Consider the following 15571-nt stretch of genomic DNA (forward strand, 5'->3'; position numbering starts at 1 on the left):
TGCCAGAAGCCAGAGCAAGCTTAGGAGAAAATAATCAAAACTGCCTTTTCATAGGAAAACACAGAGATTCCTCCCAGCCTGCTGAGATAGGTACAGCTCAGCCTGGAAGCGGATGGCTGGAGAAGACCACCCTGGGTCACTCTGCTTCCTAGAGACGAACTGCCCAGGGCCACCATCGCCAAAACAGAGCATAAATACCCTAGATCACTCAAGATTGGCCACAGGCCAGGCACGGTGGCTCACGCCTGTAATCTCAGCACTTTGGGAGGCCAAGGTGGGTAAATTGCTTGAGCTCACGAGCTGGCCTGGCCAACATGGTGAAACCCTGTCTCTACTAAAAATAAGAAAATTAGCCAGGCATGGTGGTGTGTGCCTGTAATCCCAGCTACTTGGGAGGCAGAGGCAGGAGAATTGTTTGAGCCCGGGAGGCAGAGGTTGCAGTGAGCTGAGATCTCATCACTGCACTCCAGCCTGGGCAACACAGCCAGGCTCCATCTCAGAAAAAAAAAAAATAATAATTGGCCACAGCTGGTTATTGCTGAAGCTGGGTAATCACTACACAGAGGTGGTCACAACATTCTCTCTACTTTTGTACAAGTTTAAACCTTTCCATGATAAAGTTAAAAAAAAAATATGGCCGGGCACAGTGGCTCACGCCTGTAATCCCAGCACTTTGGGAGGCCGAGGAGGGCGGATCACGAGGTCAGGAGATCGAGACCATCCTGGCTAACACGGTGAAACCCCATCTCTACTAAAAATACGAAAACGAAAAATTAGCCGGGCATAATGGCAGGCACCTGTAGTCCCAGCTACTCGGGAGGCTGTGGCAGGAGAATGGAATGGAACCCAGGAGGCAGAGCTTGCAGTGAGCCGCGATTGCGCCACGGAACTACAGCCTGGGGGACAGAGCGAGACTCCGTCTCAAAAAAAAAAAAACATAAACTCAGACCTAGGCATTTCACCTGATGGAGCACAGGGAACTTGACCTCAAAACATAGCTCTCTGATGTAATGAGCATTTTAAACTAAAGGCCCTTAGAGATTAACAGACACTGAAAGAGACATTTCCCCTATCTATAAAAAGACCAGATGGACCCACCACGGACCAAGGATTGTTTTTTCTTCCCCTCACTGTTATCTCATTATCTATTGCAGGAAAAAAGACCAAAAACGCAACCACACCATAAGAGACCCATTCACAAGATAATGTCTATCTCTTAGGAACATTCAAAGAAATATTTGGGTCCCACTGGGATATTAAGTAATCGCTCTGTGATTCTGTGATACACCAGGGAGAATCAATTTATATGCCATTTCTCTTAGTCATCTATATGTTGTGAGTTAATTTTTCAGTAAACCTTCAGAGGGCAAAAAGTAAGTTTCTCCCTTGCCCGCTACACACCAAGGAATCACTATGGCCTGGCCCAGGGTTTGGGGCTACCCCCCAGAGCCTAGACAAAGGCAACCAGAGTCTTCAAAATTATCCTATGCTAACAGATTTTCCAGCTGGACGGAGAGAGGAGTTTGCAAATCCAAGCTGGGTCGTAAAGGCAAGGAATTAAGACTGCCTGGGTTCAAGTCACAGCTCAGTCTCTCCTTAGCTATGTGACTCTGGGAAAGTCACTTAACCCCTCTGCGCCTCAGTTTCTTCATCTGTAAAATGGGGACAGCGAGAAGACCTTCCTCACAAGGGTGTTGTGAAAAGTAAATGCTACATAAAGCTTAACAAGGGGGCCAGGCACAAAGCAAGCTTGCCGTAAATGTCACCCATTATGACACATCCATTTTGTAACAGGTACAGATATTCGTTTTGGAAACCACATGCATCCATTTGACTCAGCGACCGGGGAAAACGAAACGGGGTGGAACCAGCACTCTCTTTCTGAAACCTCAGGCAGCAGTGTGGGAGCCTCGACTCCAGCGCACCTAGAGTGGCCCCAGCCGGCCCAGGCCTCCGTTGGCCAAGAGGCCAGAAAGAGCTCCTCCTTTCAAAAAGCCACCACGAGAAACAGGAAGCTGCTTCCTTTCCTTTCCATTCAGAGCCAGCATTTCCTTTTTTATTTTAAAAAGCATTCTTCATCTGTAGCCCAGCCCTCTCCCCCAACCCCCCTGCAGCCCGAGCTCAAATGCACCCACAGCCATCTGCATTTCTCTTGGATTGTTTTCTGCCCATCAGGGGGATCATGAGGTTCCTGGTAGACACTGAGCAGACCATGCCCTTAACACCAACTAAATGCACCCAGGGCCAGGAGGAGGCAGGAAGTGCAAACTCCAGGCAGGCAGGCAGGCAGGCGGGCACACCTCTCTGGGCAAGTTTCCTCTTCTTGTTAGAAGGATTCAGTGATACATGTATTTAAGTGCTAATGTGATGCCCAGGAGACACCCTATTTCCCTTTGTAAAAAAGGCAATTTCTCATGGCTGGATAAGTCTACAGGGATACCAGCCTCTCTTCAACCACCCAATTTTATTTGGAAACTCAAACAGCACCTCAGTTTCATAAAAACCTAAAACTTAAACACAACACTTGGTTGTAAGTGAGCTAACAGTTTCTTGTCTCTTTCTCTGCTCAAGGCTTAAGGCCATGTCTCCCCAACTACGTTCAGTGGAAGAAAAGATCCCCTGGACAAATAAGTTTGAGAACTGTTGTTGCAGGACTTCTCAGAACCTTTAAAACACAAATCCTCATCCGCAGGGATCTTCAGGAGGGAGATGGCTGATGCAGCACAACTTTCTTCACAGGAGCATCTTGCAGAATACAGTGAGATACAGAAAGGCTGCACTGAGCCTTTTTAAGGGCCCAGGCCTTGGTGGGAGTGGGGTAGGAGCTCTCCAGATAGCTCCTAATGAGTAGGAACATTCAGGTGGCTTTTTTTTTTCCTTATTGGCAAAACTGTGTGTGCACCATGAATGAAGCTGGTCTCCCTTATCCATATCAAAACTAAACCCAAATTAATTGGATAAATTGGGACTCAACCCCTCAAGGAGCCATGCGGAAGAAAGCCCCACCACACTTTAAAGTAGCTTACCACATCATATTTGTGGAAAGCAAAACGCTTATGACCAGTATGCTGCTAATACAAATCTATAGATAATGCTGTATGAAAAATTATTTTTCCCAATCATAGCTGGCATAGTCCACATTTTGCATTACACTTCCCCCCTTTTTTTAAAATTTTAAACACAGGTCTTTATCTCTTCTTTTTTTAAATTTTTATTTAATTATACAAGACAGAGTCTCAGTATGTCGCCCAGGCTGGTCTGGAACTCCTGAGTTCAAGCGATATGTCCGTCTCTGCCTCCCAAAGTGCTGGGATTATAGGCCTGAGACACTGTGCCCGGCCTTAAACACAAATCTTAATTCATTCTTACAATTATCCTGAGGTTAGAAAAATGGAAGGGGAAGAAAAATGGCAAGCAGGTAGGCTGACTTCAGCTTCATTATTTGGAAAGACAGTTTGCTCAGTTAAAACACACTACTGCCCACCAAGGCCAAGACAACAGAAAAATACAGACTTACATAAATAGATTTTATATGTGACAGCAGTTTGAATGGACACTTTTTCAATGCAAATGACAAACAGCTGTGCCTGGGAATAAATGACAACAAATTTTTTTATCTCAACAGCTGTCCTGAGAGCACGTCTCTACATCCCTACCTGCATTCTGGAATCACGGAGAAAGCCAAAACGGACGACAAGACACTAGATCAGCCGTGTCCAACCCTTTGACTACAAGGACTTTTCCGCCTATCTGTGGTGGTGGGTATCAAGAAAATTATGCACAAACCTTTTTTTTTTTTTTTTAAGCTCATCAGCTATCGTTAGCATTAGTGTATTTTATGTGTGGCCCAGGAGCATTCTTCTTCCAATGTGGCCCTGAGAAGCCAAAAGACTGGACACTTGTGCACTAGATTAAAAGGCTACTCCTTCTGGAAGCAATTGTAAAGAATTTTTGACATTATCTTGACATGAAAACCAATGGATAGTGGCACAGAATGCAAAATCTGCAAGAATTTTTCTTGTTGGTTTCTTTTTTTTTGAGTCAAGTTCTTGCTCTGTGGCCCAGGCTGGAGTACACTGGTGAGATCACAGCTCAGTGCAGGCTCAAGTGCTCCTCCCGCCTCAGCCACTGTAGTAGCTGGGACAACAGGTGCGCACAACCACCCCTGGCTAATATTTTATTTTTTGTAGAGACGGGGTCTCACTATGTTGTTCACATTGGTCTCAAACTCCTTGACTCAAGGGATCCAGGATAGGATTACAGGTGTGAGCCACCACACCTGGCCATGCGCATGAACTTTTAAGACAAACACAAGGCCCCATAAAAGTTAAGGTTTTCCCACCTAATTTCCAGGAGATCTTTTGGTGCAAGGATGAGAAGCCCTTAAAAGTACACAGACAACTCCAAAGATTCAAGACAGTTCATTCGGGCTGAGCCAGCCCACTGGGCAGACTGACCTTCAAAAAAGGTCCACCCATGACATACTCCAGATGGCGCTCCAAGAATCTCTCCAGTCCTCAGGGCCCCTAAGGCACTGGGACAGAGCTAGGAAAGCAAACCCATTTGCTTCTTCCTGCAGGAAACCCCTTGAGGTCAACACCCCACAATCAGAGGAGGATGGAGTGGCTCACCCTCAGTCAACAGGCCAGACTCAAGGTGGTATAATGTCTTAATCAAGGGTGTGGGCCTCCAGGTCTGACTCCCAACTCAGTGCTCCTTTAATAACCACCCTTTGTTAATTCTGCTTAACAGGGGTTCCTGGCAAGTCAGTTCTCCCTCAGGCCTTCAGTTTCCTCACCTGCAAGATGAGAGGGCTGGACCACATGGAAATTCCAAGACCCTTTGTAGCCCTAGGAAACCACAACTCTACTAAATCATCCCCAAAGCCAGGCACCCCAAATAGCACTGTGATCAGTATTTGTAGTTAGGGATGCAACCAAGAATGCAGTTAAAGTGACTTTCATGAGCCTCAAGTGATCAGGACCTCACCATATGATTATGTACTACCAAAGCTGATCAGTCCCTGGACAGGGAGACCTGAAATCCAGCCCCACCCTCCGCTATCTTGGAGCAAGGAAAAGGCCTTCTTCTAATTGGTCAGCCCAGGGGGCCCCCCTTTGCTGCAGGTAACCACAAAAACTAGAAGCCACAATGCCTGACACATAGCCCAGAACCTCAGACACAAGCAACCACAAAACTAGAAGCCATAGTTCCTGACACTTATCCCAGAATCTCAGCCAGAGGACCATGTCCAGCCTCTTTTTTTTTTTTTTTTTTCTCTGTCATCCAGGCTGGAGTGCAATGGTGCAATCTCAGGTCACTGCAACCTCCATCTCAGCCTCCTGAGTAGCTAGAACTACAGGAGCGTGCCACCATGCATGGCTAATTTTCTATTTCTTGTAGAGACGGGGTTTACCATGTTGCCCAGGCTGGTTTCGAACTCCTAGACTCAAGCTCTCAGCCTCTCAAGGTGCTGGGATTACAGGCATGAGCCACTGCACCCAGGCCCAGCCTCCTTTTAAACTCTTGGCCGTCAGTGTGATTACAGATGCAGTGGCAAATGGATAAATGTATGAAGGCTGTCATTCCTGCTTAGGAGAGGGGGAGTTACGATGCCATAAAGATATTAAAGACTAGGACAGATATTAAATGTATTCATATACTTTGACCCAGCAAATCTCACTTGTAGGAAGATACTCGTTGCAGCACCATTTATAAAAGCAAGACTTGGAAACAGCCTGAATGGCCCACACAGGGAAACCGGTTAGATGAATTTGTGGTATGACCACACAATGCAGCCACTAATAGTGCTGATGCATATGTATATGTGCTGATACAGACAGAAGACATTTACAAGGCAATGCACATGGTATGTGCCACAAATATACACATGTACATTTATATGCAAATGCAGGAAGAATATACAACAAAATGTGCACTGGAATTAACTCTGAGAGGTGGCATTATGGGTGATTTTCACTGTTGTACATCTAGTACTTTCTTTTTTATAGTGAACATATATCATTATGTATTTTTTAAATATTTTAATTAAAAGTAGAAAGTTAAAGAATATACTGTTTATCAGAGGAACTGTTCAGAAAGAATAAGACAGGTAGCCATTTAAAAAATTATGAGTAAACTGATCTCTAGGCAGCTTCTCCTTTCTCAGAATGAGACAAACGTAGAGCTGGCTGCATCATGGTGCTAAGAGTCCTGTCTTTGAGGATGTGCTAGCCTGGACATTAGGGAAGCAGACCCATGCCCGAACCCTGAGGCTGCACAGCCTGGGTGGCCACCAGGAAGCCCAAACATCTAGAGTTGAGCCACGGAATGCCCTCGGCCTAGCCCTTTTTATTATTGGCCATTTCCTTGGTCTCAGCAACCATGGTCCTGCACAGAATCTCCCCACCATAGCAACAGCTGTGGAGTTCTGAACATAAGTTCTCAAGACCAGTCAACCTGGGTTCAACCACCTGCTAAGACAGTCTCTCCATCCCTCTGAGCTGCAATTCCCTCATCTGCAACATCAGGATAAGGCCTCATAGCATCATTGTGAATGTTAAGGTGCAACATATGCCGAGAGCTTAGTGGAGTGCTCAACATAGAACAGGTGATCAAGCACGTTCTTCATCTGTGTCTGCCCTCTCTACTCGAAGATCATTCCCCTAACCCCAAAGGCACCTATGCAGCTTTCCCTTTGAATTAAACATTAAAAAAGAGATCTCAACCAGCCTCTTCTGAAAGGATGGCCTTTTTAAAAGGCATAGCTTAGAGAGACTTGGCCACAGGCTTTGCTGCTTCTCCCCGGCATTGCAGACACTGCCACCGTGGGCCAGCGTCTCTGCATGGTCCATCTCCAGACACACCCAGCGGGCAGGAGTAGAATACCTGCGGCGCACTTTCCTGGATTTTGAGGCAGCCCAGACCACTCCAAGAAGAGGAAACAACCCTGATGTGGAAGAAGGCATTCCCATAGCTGCAGGCAGCAAACCACACCTCCTGGCACCCACGTCAACCCAAGCTGCAGATCTGATAAGACCTCTCTCCAGCACCACCCAGCCCTCCCCAGACTCACAGCCACTGCGGGTCTCCCTCCAGGCTGCCTCTAAGAAACATTTGGGAGGTAGGTTTCACCAGGGAAAAAGTTACCCGGGTGAAAGTGGACACAAAAAAGGGCCAGAGCCCCAGCTCTGTATCTCTTCAGAGACGGCTGGAGCCACTTGGCCAGAGGGTTACAACTGTGGCCACAGAGCAGAAGCAGAGAAACGCCACACTTCGAGACAGTGGCTGGGTGGGAAAGCAAAACCAGGTTTCAGTCTCAGTTCTGCCCGGGACCTGTGACTTGGGAGAAGTCCCCAAGACTCTGGGAATATTTCCCAGAAAACCAGGAGGTGGCTCACACTTGTAATCCCAGCACTTTGGGAGGCCAAGGTGGGTAGATCACTTGAGGCCAGGAGTTCGAGACCAGCCTGGCCAACACGGCAAAACCCTATCTCTACTAAAAACACGAAAATTAGCTGGACATAGTGGGGCATGCCTGTAATCCCAGCTACTCAGAAGCTAAGGCAGGAGAATTGCTTGAACCTGGGAGGCTGAGATTGCAGTGATCCGAGATCATGCCACTGTACTCCAGCCTGGGCGACAGAGTGGGACTCTGACTAAAAGAAAAACAAAAACAAAAAACAAAACAAAACAAAAAAACCAGGAGGTTGGATGGGCCAAGGGTTCAGTGGGGCTCCCAATGAGGGTCCTGCAAGCTGTGCTACTAAAGTCATTACTGTGCCCTGCCTGGCTCCTTCACTAGACTAGAAGTGTCCCTAAACCCCAAAGATTGGGAGAACAGCCCACCTACTTCAGAGCCCTTGCTAGGTGGCTGCCAGCCAGGTAAGCACATCAACAGTAACTAAAGGTCTGTCCAGGGAACGTGCCTCAACACACCCTAAGGACCCAATCTGCAGGAATGCCACCCCTCCCCTCTCCCAGCAGTTCCATCGTCAGATGCTCCTGGGAGGCATAGGGAGAGCTCAGGTCCCCCACATGGTGGGACTCTGACCTCTGCCACGGCAGAGCTGTGTGAGGGCCAGGCCTCTCTGACCTTCCAGATGGCAGGAGGGCCTCCCCTCTGACCCCTTGCAGCTCCAGGGCAACTGCTCAGGAAAGCAGCCCAAGGGCAGAGACTGCACCTACCACGGTTCCCAACATCGCCTCCCAGCACAGCCTGACTCTGCACCTACCACAGTTGCCAACATCACCTCCCCCAGCAAAGCCTGATGGTCAAAGTCCTTCAGCCCCTTTCTCCACGCCAGCTTGCTTAGGAGGGATTTTTCTCCACAAGAACACAAGGTGGGGAGACTCAGCATGGCAGAGCCTGTCTCTGGAAAGTACTAGTAGGCTGGCAGGAAAGGGCAAGTCACAATGTCCCTGGAACGTAAATCTCCATGAGGCAACATGTGTCTGCTTCTACACACCCTTGTCTCCCCAGCGCTGGGCAGATTCAAAGGAATGAAGGTAATTATTACTGGCATAGGTTGCAGGCCCAGCTATTAGGCAGGCCAGGTGTCCCTCTGTGAGTACACTGGGGCATAAGAACATTCCCGTTTGCCTCGGTGGAGTTTTCAGACCCCTAGGAGGGTCTAGCGGAGACAGAACACCAGCTCCTGCCAGGATGAAGTAGCCTCACAACTTCTGTTTACAGATTAAGACCCTGGTTTCAAATTGTGCCTTCCTCCCTTTATATTTAGAGAGGGAAAATGTGTATGATGAAAACTGCTGATCTCCAGGAACGTGTGTGAGTTTGAGAAGAGTCAGGCACGCTGCTAGGCACACAGGCAGCAAACGTTAAGTCTCAGCTCCTTCTACCCTTTTCCATCCAAACTGGACCACCACACAGAGAAAAGCTATCCCCGGACAACCAGACACGCTGACCCACTACACCCCATCACAACCCAATTTCAGGCAGCAGCAGCCCATCCCTGGTCAGGGACCTCCACGGACATTTCACGTGCTGCTTCTCCCACTGAGTGTTTATTTAATGAAGGCCAGAGTGAGCTGGGGCGCCTCAGATTCTAGATAAGTCCGATGCAGCTGCACAGGCCAAGCCCTCCAGGTCAGATCCTTCTTCAAAAGCCAGGAATCCAGTGTTGCAAGCACAGTCTCTGGGGCCATGGCCTGGTGTGTGGGGAGCCCACAGAACAGGAAAGAACGCTGGAGTTGACACTGCCACTTGCCTGCCTGGCCCCAACACATGCTGCTGGCGGTGGACGGTCCCACCCAGCTTGCTGAGATTGTTTCCTGGCTTGTGTCACCCACCTGTATGAAATGAGAGGCAGCTGCAGAAGTACCTTTCCCTAAAATCCAGATTTACTGAACCCATAAAGTAGGGGTTAAGTTTCCCTAGCGAGGGTCCAGTAGGGGTTAAGTTTCCCTAGTGGTGGCCTGTGCCATAAATGCTACTGGACCCTCACTAGGGGCAGCTGCCAGGCAGACTCTTTTCGTAGTATCAGCACGGACTGATAGACAAAATGCTGCAGGTGTGAGCAGTCTCGTTCCTATTTTACAGACAGGAGAGCTTGAGATTCAGAAGTCATGGGACTTGCCTAAGGTCACACAGACAGAACCCAGGCCCAGTATGAAAGCCATGGGGCTTCCCGTTCACCACGCTGCTCCTATGGCAAAGATTCTTCTAATAAACTTAACCCCTATGTTATGGGTTCAGTAAATCTGGATTTTAGAACCATTCTTAAAGAGGGTTATTCTTAAACAAGGGTAGTATAAAAACAATCACAAACATTTGATTTCACCCAACCAAGTCTCCTTCTCTAACCTAGAGAATTTCGAGCTTCCAGAGCCCTCAGAGATCCACTCCAGCCTCCTTGTTTTGCAGGTGAGGAGGCTGAGGCCTCCGGGATGAAGTGACTCATCTAAACTAGCTGGTGGCAGCCCCATGGAACTCACTCCAGGGGTCTAAATTCCCATCCCCCAAAACAACCCAGGCCCTGCCTTTTCAGGAAGTGGAGTGAACCCGAATCCACATCACGGTGGGAAGAACAGGGAGCTGCAGATCCCCTGTGGGCCTTTGGAGGGGTTCTCTGCTGCCAGGGATGATCGTCTAAACAAACACTCAGGAGGGAAGCCACTGAATAAACCAGCTCCAACACTTAAATAGCTGGATGCTCTGGGGTGTCATGAACGCCACACTGCCATCAAAATGAGGGACTCCGGAAGTTAGGGTAGGACAAAAGGCCATTCCAGAGAATGCACAGCAAGTGGTTCTCCTATATACACACTCTGGAAGCCAGGAGCACTTCAGAGTAACGTGGGGACAATCCCACAGAGGCCAACACAGAGAGCATTCTCCAAGCCCAGCAACACCGAAGTCCAACCATGCACACTCTGCCAGACAGCGACCCCTCCTCCCGGAACTGAGCCTCACAGGCCCCCTATTGTTGTCAGCTTAAAAACTGAACTTTGCTGAGCAAACACACTCAGCTGTGTTCAAAAAATCAGTTTCTCTCAATACTTGGAAAACTGCAGCATGCATGCAGAAAGGCCAGTTGTAGGGGGTTTTGTTTGTTTTTTAAGCAAATCCTTGGTCAGTACAGCTTTAGCCAACTGTAATAAAAAATAATAATACCCAGCACTGACTGTATTCTTCCAATGTCCTGTGGTTTTATAGCTTTTAAGAAAATAAAACTGAGGGAGAGTCACCCCCGAGCATTTGGAACCAAACAAGGATTTGGCTTTGTGGCATGCCTGGAGGAAGGATTGGTCTTGTAATAATTACCGCGATCACAGAGGGCCTTATGACAGCTGGCAGAGGCAATTAGCAATAAGGGGCGGGGGGAGGGTTTAGGGGGAGGAGAAATTGAGGATCTAATAAAACAAAACATCCCCAGACCTGCAGGAGGCCAGATGTGGCAGGGCAAGATGGTGAGAGGTTCCTTCTTCAAGACGGGGCAGCTATTAACTGGTCTGACGTTTCACCGCCCCGTCCCTGGCCAAAATCACATTCAGAATCCACTAGTTGCCCTCATTTGTGTATGGACAGGGTGCCCCAACAACCCTCGGGCTGGTTTTTCCAAATCCTTCAGATACTTCCCCAGCTATAATTTGAGAGAGGAAGGCCCGCATATCTTATTTCTTCTTTACACTCCAGGCTGTCTCCATCAGAACCCTTTAAACAGTTTCATCTTCCCACCAAAGGCTTGCTTCCCAGCATAATCCTTCCTAAGCCAAAATCCAATCTTTGGGGGGAAGCAGGGGGAGTCAGCGGGTAATTATTAATACATTTTAAGCAGCGAGCCTCCGTGGCAACGTGAAAGGAAAGCACCAAACGCCTGAATAGCAAAAATGCAGTTTCAGCAACACTTTTTGAAAAGGCGGCAGACAAGACCTGGGAGGAGAGGAAAGGAAGGGACAGGACGGCGTCTGGGGCGTGAGGGGAACAGGGGACGGCAGGCCTGCGATCACGCTTCAGGGGAACCTCCTCCGTCACCCTGGCCCACGGGTGCTCGGCTCAGTCACACGGGGAAAAGTCCAGCTTGTGACTCAGTGGGACAACGAGTCCTGCGGCCCTGCAAACTGGAAATGGGGTGGGGGCGGAGAAGGGGGGAAAGGGGATGTCCGCGCGCAGCCCACCCCGCACGGGCCCCTCGAGCCTCCATCCCAGTTCCCACGACGCACCCGCCCCACAAATCCTGCCCAAGGTGAGGGCTGGTCCCGGGTCCTCCGGCTGCCGCATCAGCGACTGCAGGAGGGAGGGGAAGCCTCCAAGGGGGGCGACGCGGGCTCAAGGATGCAACTCGGCCAGGAGTGAACTGGGGCCCGGAGGGAGGTGTCCGGGCCCGCTCCTCGAGCCCAGCCTGGTCCCCGACCCACTTACCTCCAGGGTCCGTATCTCCTGCTGGGTGAGGTCGTTGGACACAGCGCACTTGGTGCGCAGCCCGCGCAGGCTGCCGATGGAGATGTCGATGAGCTTCTGGAGCTGCCCGCACTGCTGCAGCGCCCGGCTGGCCGCGGCCCCTGCGCCTCCCTCCGCGGCCGCCGCATCCCCCCCGCCACCGCCCTCCTTCTTCTCTCCCATCGCCGCCGCGCGCAGCGCCGCTCTATCCATGCCTCGGCATCGGGGCCGCGGCGGCCGAGGCTGGGAGCCCGGGGCGCGGGCGCCTCGGCAAGGAACCCCCGAGCCAGGAGAGCTGGACCAGGAGCGCCCCTCGGCGCTGCCCGAGCCGGGACGCCGGTAGAGCCGGCCGCTAAGTCTGCCGCTTCCACCCTCCCAGCCGCGGCGGCAAAGCGAAAGCCGCGGCGACCCGACGGCTGCGGCTCCCGGAGCCTTTAAGCGGCGGCGGGGGCCGGGTCAGGGCGGCCGGGCATGCTGGGACTTGTAGTCCACGCCGCGCACCTGCCGCCGGCCGCCGGCCGCCGGCCTCCGCCCTCGGGGCCCCGGACCGCGCCCGCGCCGCCCTCCCTGCCCTCCTCTCCCTTCCCCTCCCGGCGGCCGCGGCGAGGCAGGCGGTGAGAGCGGGCCCCAACCGGGAGCCCCGGGTGGAGCTGCTCCGCGCCAGCTCCTCCCCCAGGCGCCGAGAGTCGGGGGAGCAGCGTCTCCCCGTCCGCCTCCGTCCCCCACCCGGCCTAGGAGCTTCCCGCGACCCCCGGATGGGGCGGCGCCCCCTGGACGCCCGGCGGGTGTGCGTCCCGCAGTTCCTCAGCTGCAGCCCAGCTCTGGAAGATGGGGACCAGGGAGATTCCAGGATTTGTATGTGGGTTTAGGGGCTGCCATCTAGTGGGAAGGGGCTTACAGCACTTCTGTAGCTGGCTCACAAAGCGCTCTACTCTGGACTGCCTGCGCCAAAACGATTGCTCAGGCTTGGAGAAAGACGAAGAGCTTTCTTCTGAACCACATTTACCTGCCAAAATAAGTGTCCCATTCCCCCGCCATTCCCAGCCCACCAAGCCAGCCCAGACACGGGGGACAGCACACTGAATTGTCGGTGGCTTCGGAGCAAGTGGCCAGGACTCAAATTCTGACTCCACCACGGTCTAGGGTGAGACTTTGGGCACGTTCGATTTCCAGTGAATGCCCGACTCTCCTCATCAAATAACTCTTTAATAGGGTTCCTATGAAGAATCAGTTAATACATGTACAGCACCTAGATTGATTACTGGCACATGTGGTCGCTGGATAAATGTTAGCAATTCTTACTATCTAACCTCAGATCTGAATGTGGCACTGGACCCAAGTAGTGGCCATGGAGCAGTACAGTACTGCCAAGGACTGGTAGTCCTTTGTCCTCTGTGCATTTCTGTGCCTCCTAACCCAGCAATCAAGCCTTGCCCATCTGTTCACCCTCCTCTCCCATTAGTTCACCCCATGCATTCTATTATCTGGCAAAACTGAAAAACCAAGTCTCTGATCAAAGCTCCCACACCTTCATGCTTTCGACATCTGTCAACCAGAAAAAATGTCTCCCCTCTCAATTTTCTCTTGTAAGCTGCTTGACTGCAGAAGCCACTAGCTATTGTACCCTCTTTAAAGTGCCAGATACAGTGCATGGCACACAAGAAAGGCTCCAGCGTGCCTCAGGAGCTCTTTCAGCAGGTCCTACGGGATGTTTCTTTTACCTCTCAGGCCAGCCGAGGGTGTGTGTGTGTGTGTAGATAGATAGTTGTTTTTTTGGTTTTGTTTTTGTGTTTGAGGATGAGAATTGGACACGAGGTGGGATCCAAACCTTGTAGACACTAAAACAATCAATAATGGATGGCAGTTTGTATTACACCTTCCTTTAATGTTTATATTACACCAGCCTTCGAAATAAATTAAGGGCTGGGCACCGTGGCTCATGCCTGTAATCCCAGCACTTTGAGAGGCCAAGGGGGAAGGATCACTTAAAGCCAGGAGTTCGAGACCAGCCTGGGCAATGTGACAAGACCCTGTCTCTAAAAAAAATAATAAATTTTTAAAAATCAGGTCTAGGAAGCAAAACTATAACTTTAAAACTTGTTTTTGCAAATTAACCCCTCCTCGAGATTTTCCAAATGCAAGGAGGTTCCTCCCTAACCCCTGGCCTTTCCCATTGAGAGTCATTGATCCAGTCCTCACTCAACTTATAAAAAGACCCCCTGCACGATATTATGAATTTCTCAACCTGTTACCTTAACCCCACCCGACTCCTTGCAAAGTAGTAACTATTATGAAAGGGAAACTAGTTGTGGTTCTCAAACTTGAACATGCATCAGAATCACTTGGAGGGCTTGTTAATTCCCAGAACCATGGAGCTCACCTCTATAGTTTCTAATTTTGTAGATCAGAGGACAGGGCAGGAGAATTTGCATTTCTATCAGGTTCTCAGGTGGTACTGATGTGGTTAGTCTGAGCCCAGTCACAAGTCTATACTTTGAGAAGCCTAGGTACAGAGGAAGGTCAGTGGGCAGAGAACTATCTCAAGGGACTATCCACAACCCAACCTGGCTGGTTCAGAGCCTCTGTCCAGCAGCCAGAGCTGCCAGGCTTGAACGACTCACTCATTCTAATGCAATTCACAAAAGATTTTTTTTTTTGAAACAGGGTCTTGCTCTGTCACTCAGGCTGGAGTACAGTAGCATGATCATGGCTCAGTGCAGCCTCGACCTCCCAGACTCAGGCGATCCTCCCACCCCAGCTTCCCAAGTAGCTGGGACTATAGGAGTGTGCCACCATGCCCGGCTAACTTTAACTTTTTCTTTTTTTCCTTTTCTTTAGAAATGGAGTCTCTCTACGTTGCCCAGGCTGCTGGTCTCAAACTCTCGGGCTCAAGCAATCCTTCCCCTTCAGCCTCCTGAAGTGCTGGGATTATAGGCATGAACTACCATGCCTGGCTCACAAGAAATGTTCTGATAAGTGCCTATTTATGCACTTACATCGAACTTGTTATTGCCAAGGGGACCTGGTCATCACATTCTCCCTCTAGGGCCACTTTATGTGGGAAGCCACATCCTGAGAAGAGCCACTGCCAGCTTGTGGCATTCATGCCCACCCATGTCACCACAGGGGTGATGTCAGAGCCTGAGACTGGACAAATGCCAGCTCCCTGGTTACTCTCCTGCCAGGTTCCATGCAGCGAGTCTCTCCTCTGTGGATATAGTCTTCCCTCTGATTATCCAGAGCATTCTGCAGGCCACAGTTTTCCTTCCTCACAGATGGCCTCCAGCCTTCTTGCCTGGATTTGAGTCATCTGTCAGCCACAAGTTTACAGAACTGCCCGTCAGAGGTGGAGAAACTTTTTTGTTTTTGTTTTTTGTTTTTAAGAGACAGGGATTTGATCTGTTGCCCAGGTTGGAGTGCAGTGGTGCAAGAAAGCTCACTGCAGCCTCAAACTCCTGGGCTCAAGCCATCCTCCTGCCTCAGCCTCCTGAGTAGCTGGGACTACAGGTGCCTGCCACCGCATCTGACTAATTTTTAAATTTTTTGTAGGGACAGGGTCTTGCTGTGTCATGTAGGCTGGTCTCAAATTCCTGTTCTTGGCCTCACTCTCCCAAAAGTGCTAGGATTACAGGCATGAGCCATGGCACCTGGCCGAAATAAGGATTTTTAAAT

The 15571-nt window shown here is 50.2% G+C and overlaps 1 protein-coding gene across 2 annotated transcripts in view; it reads right to left on the bottom strand.

Annotated features, from left to right (window-relative positions):
• The window catches only part of KSR1 (kinase suppressor of ras 1), a 169988-nt gene extending 157317 nt beyond the window's left edge, over positions 1–12671 (bottom strand). Inside the window, exon 1 of one of the 2 annotated variants that reach the window (XM_055388698.2) lies at positions 11882–12671. In XM_055388698.2, the coding sequence (XP_055244673.1) occupies positions 11882–12112 (231 nt within the window). In that variant the 5' untranslated portion in view covers positions 12113–12671. The remainder of the gene's footprint in view (positions 1–11881) is intronic. The other variant, XM_055388699.2, reaches the window with a different exon arrangement.
• Positions 12672–15571: the final 2900 nt, after the last annotated feature.

This window comes from Gorilla gorilla, chromosome 4, assembly GCF_029281585.2.
Source record: "Gorilla gorilla gorilla isolate KB3781 chromosome 4, NHGRI_mGorGor1-v2.1_pri, whole genome shotgun sequence".
In the NCBI taxonomy this organism is placed as follows: domain Eukaryota; kingdom Metazoa; phylum Chordata; class Mammalia; order Primates; family Hominidae; genus Gorilla; species Gorilla gorilla.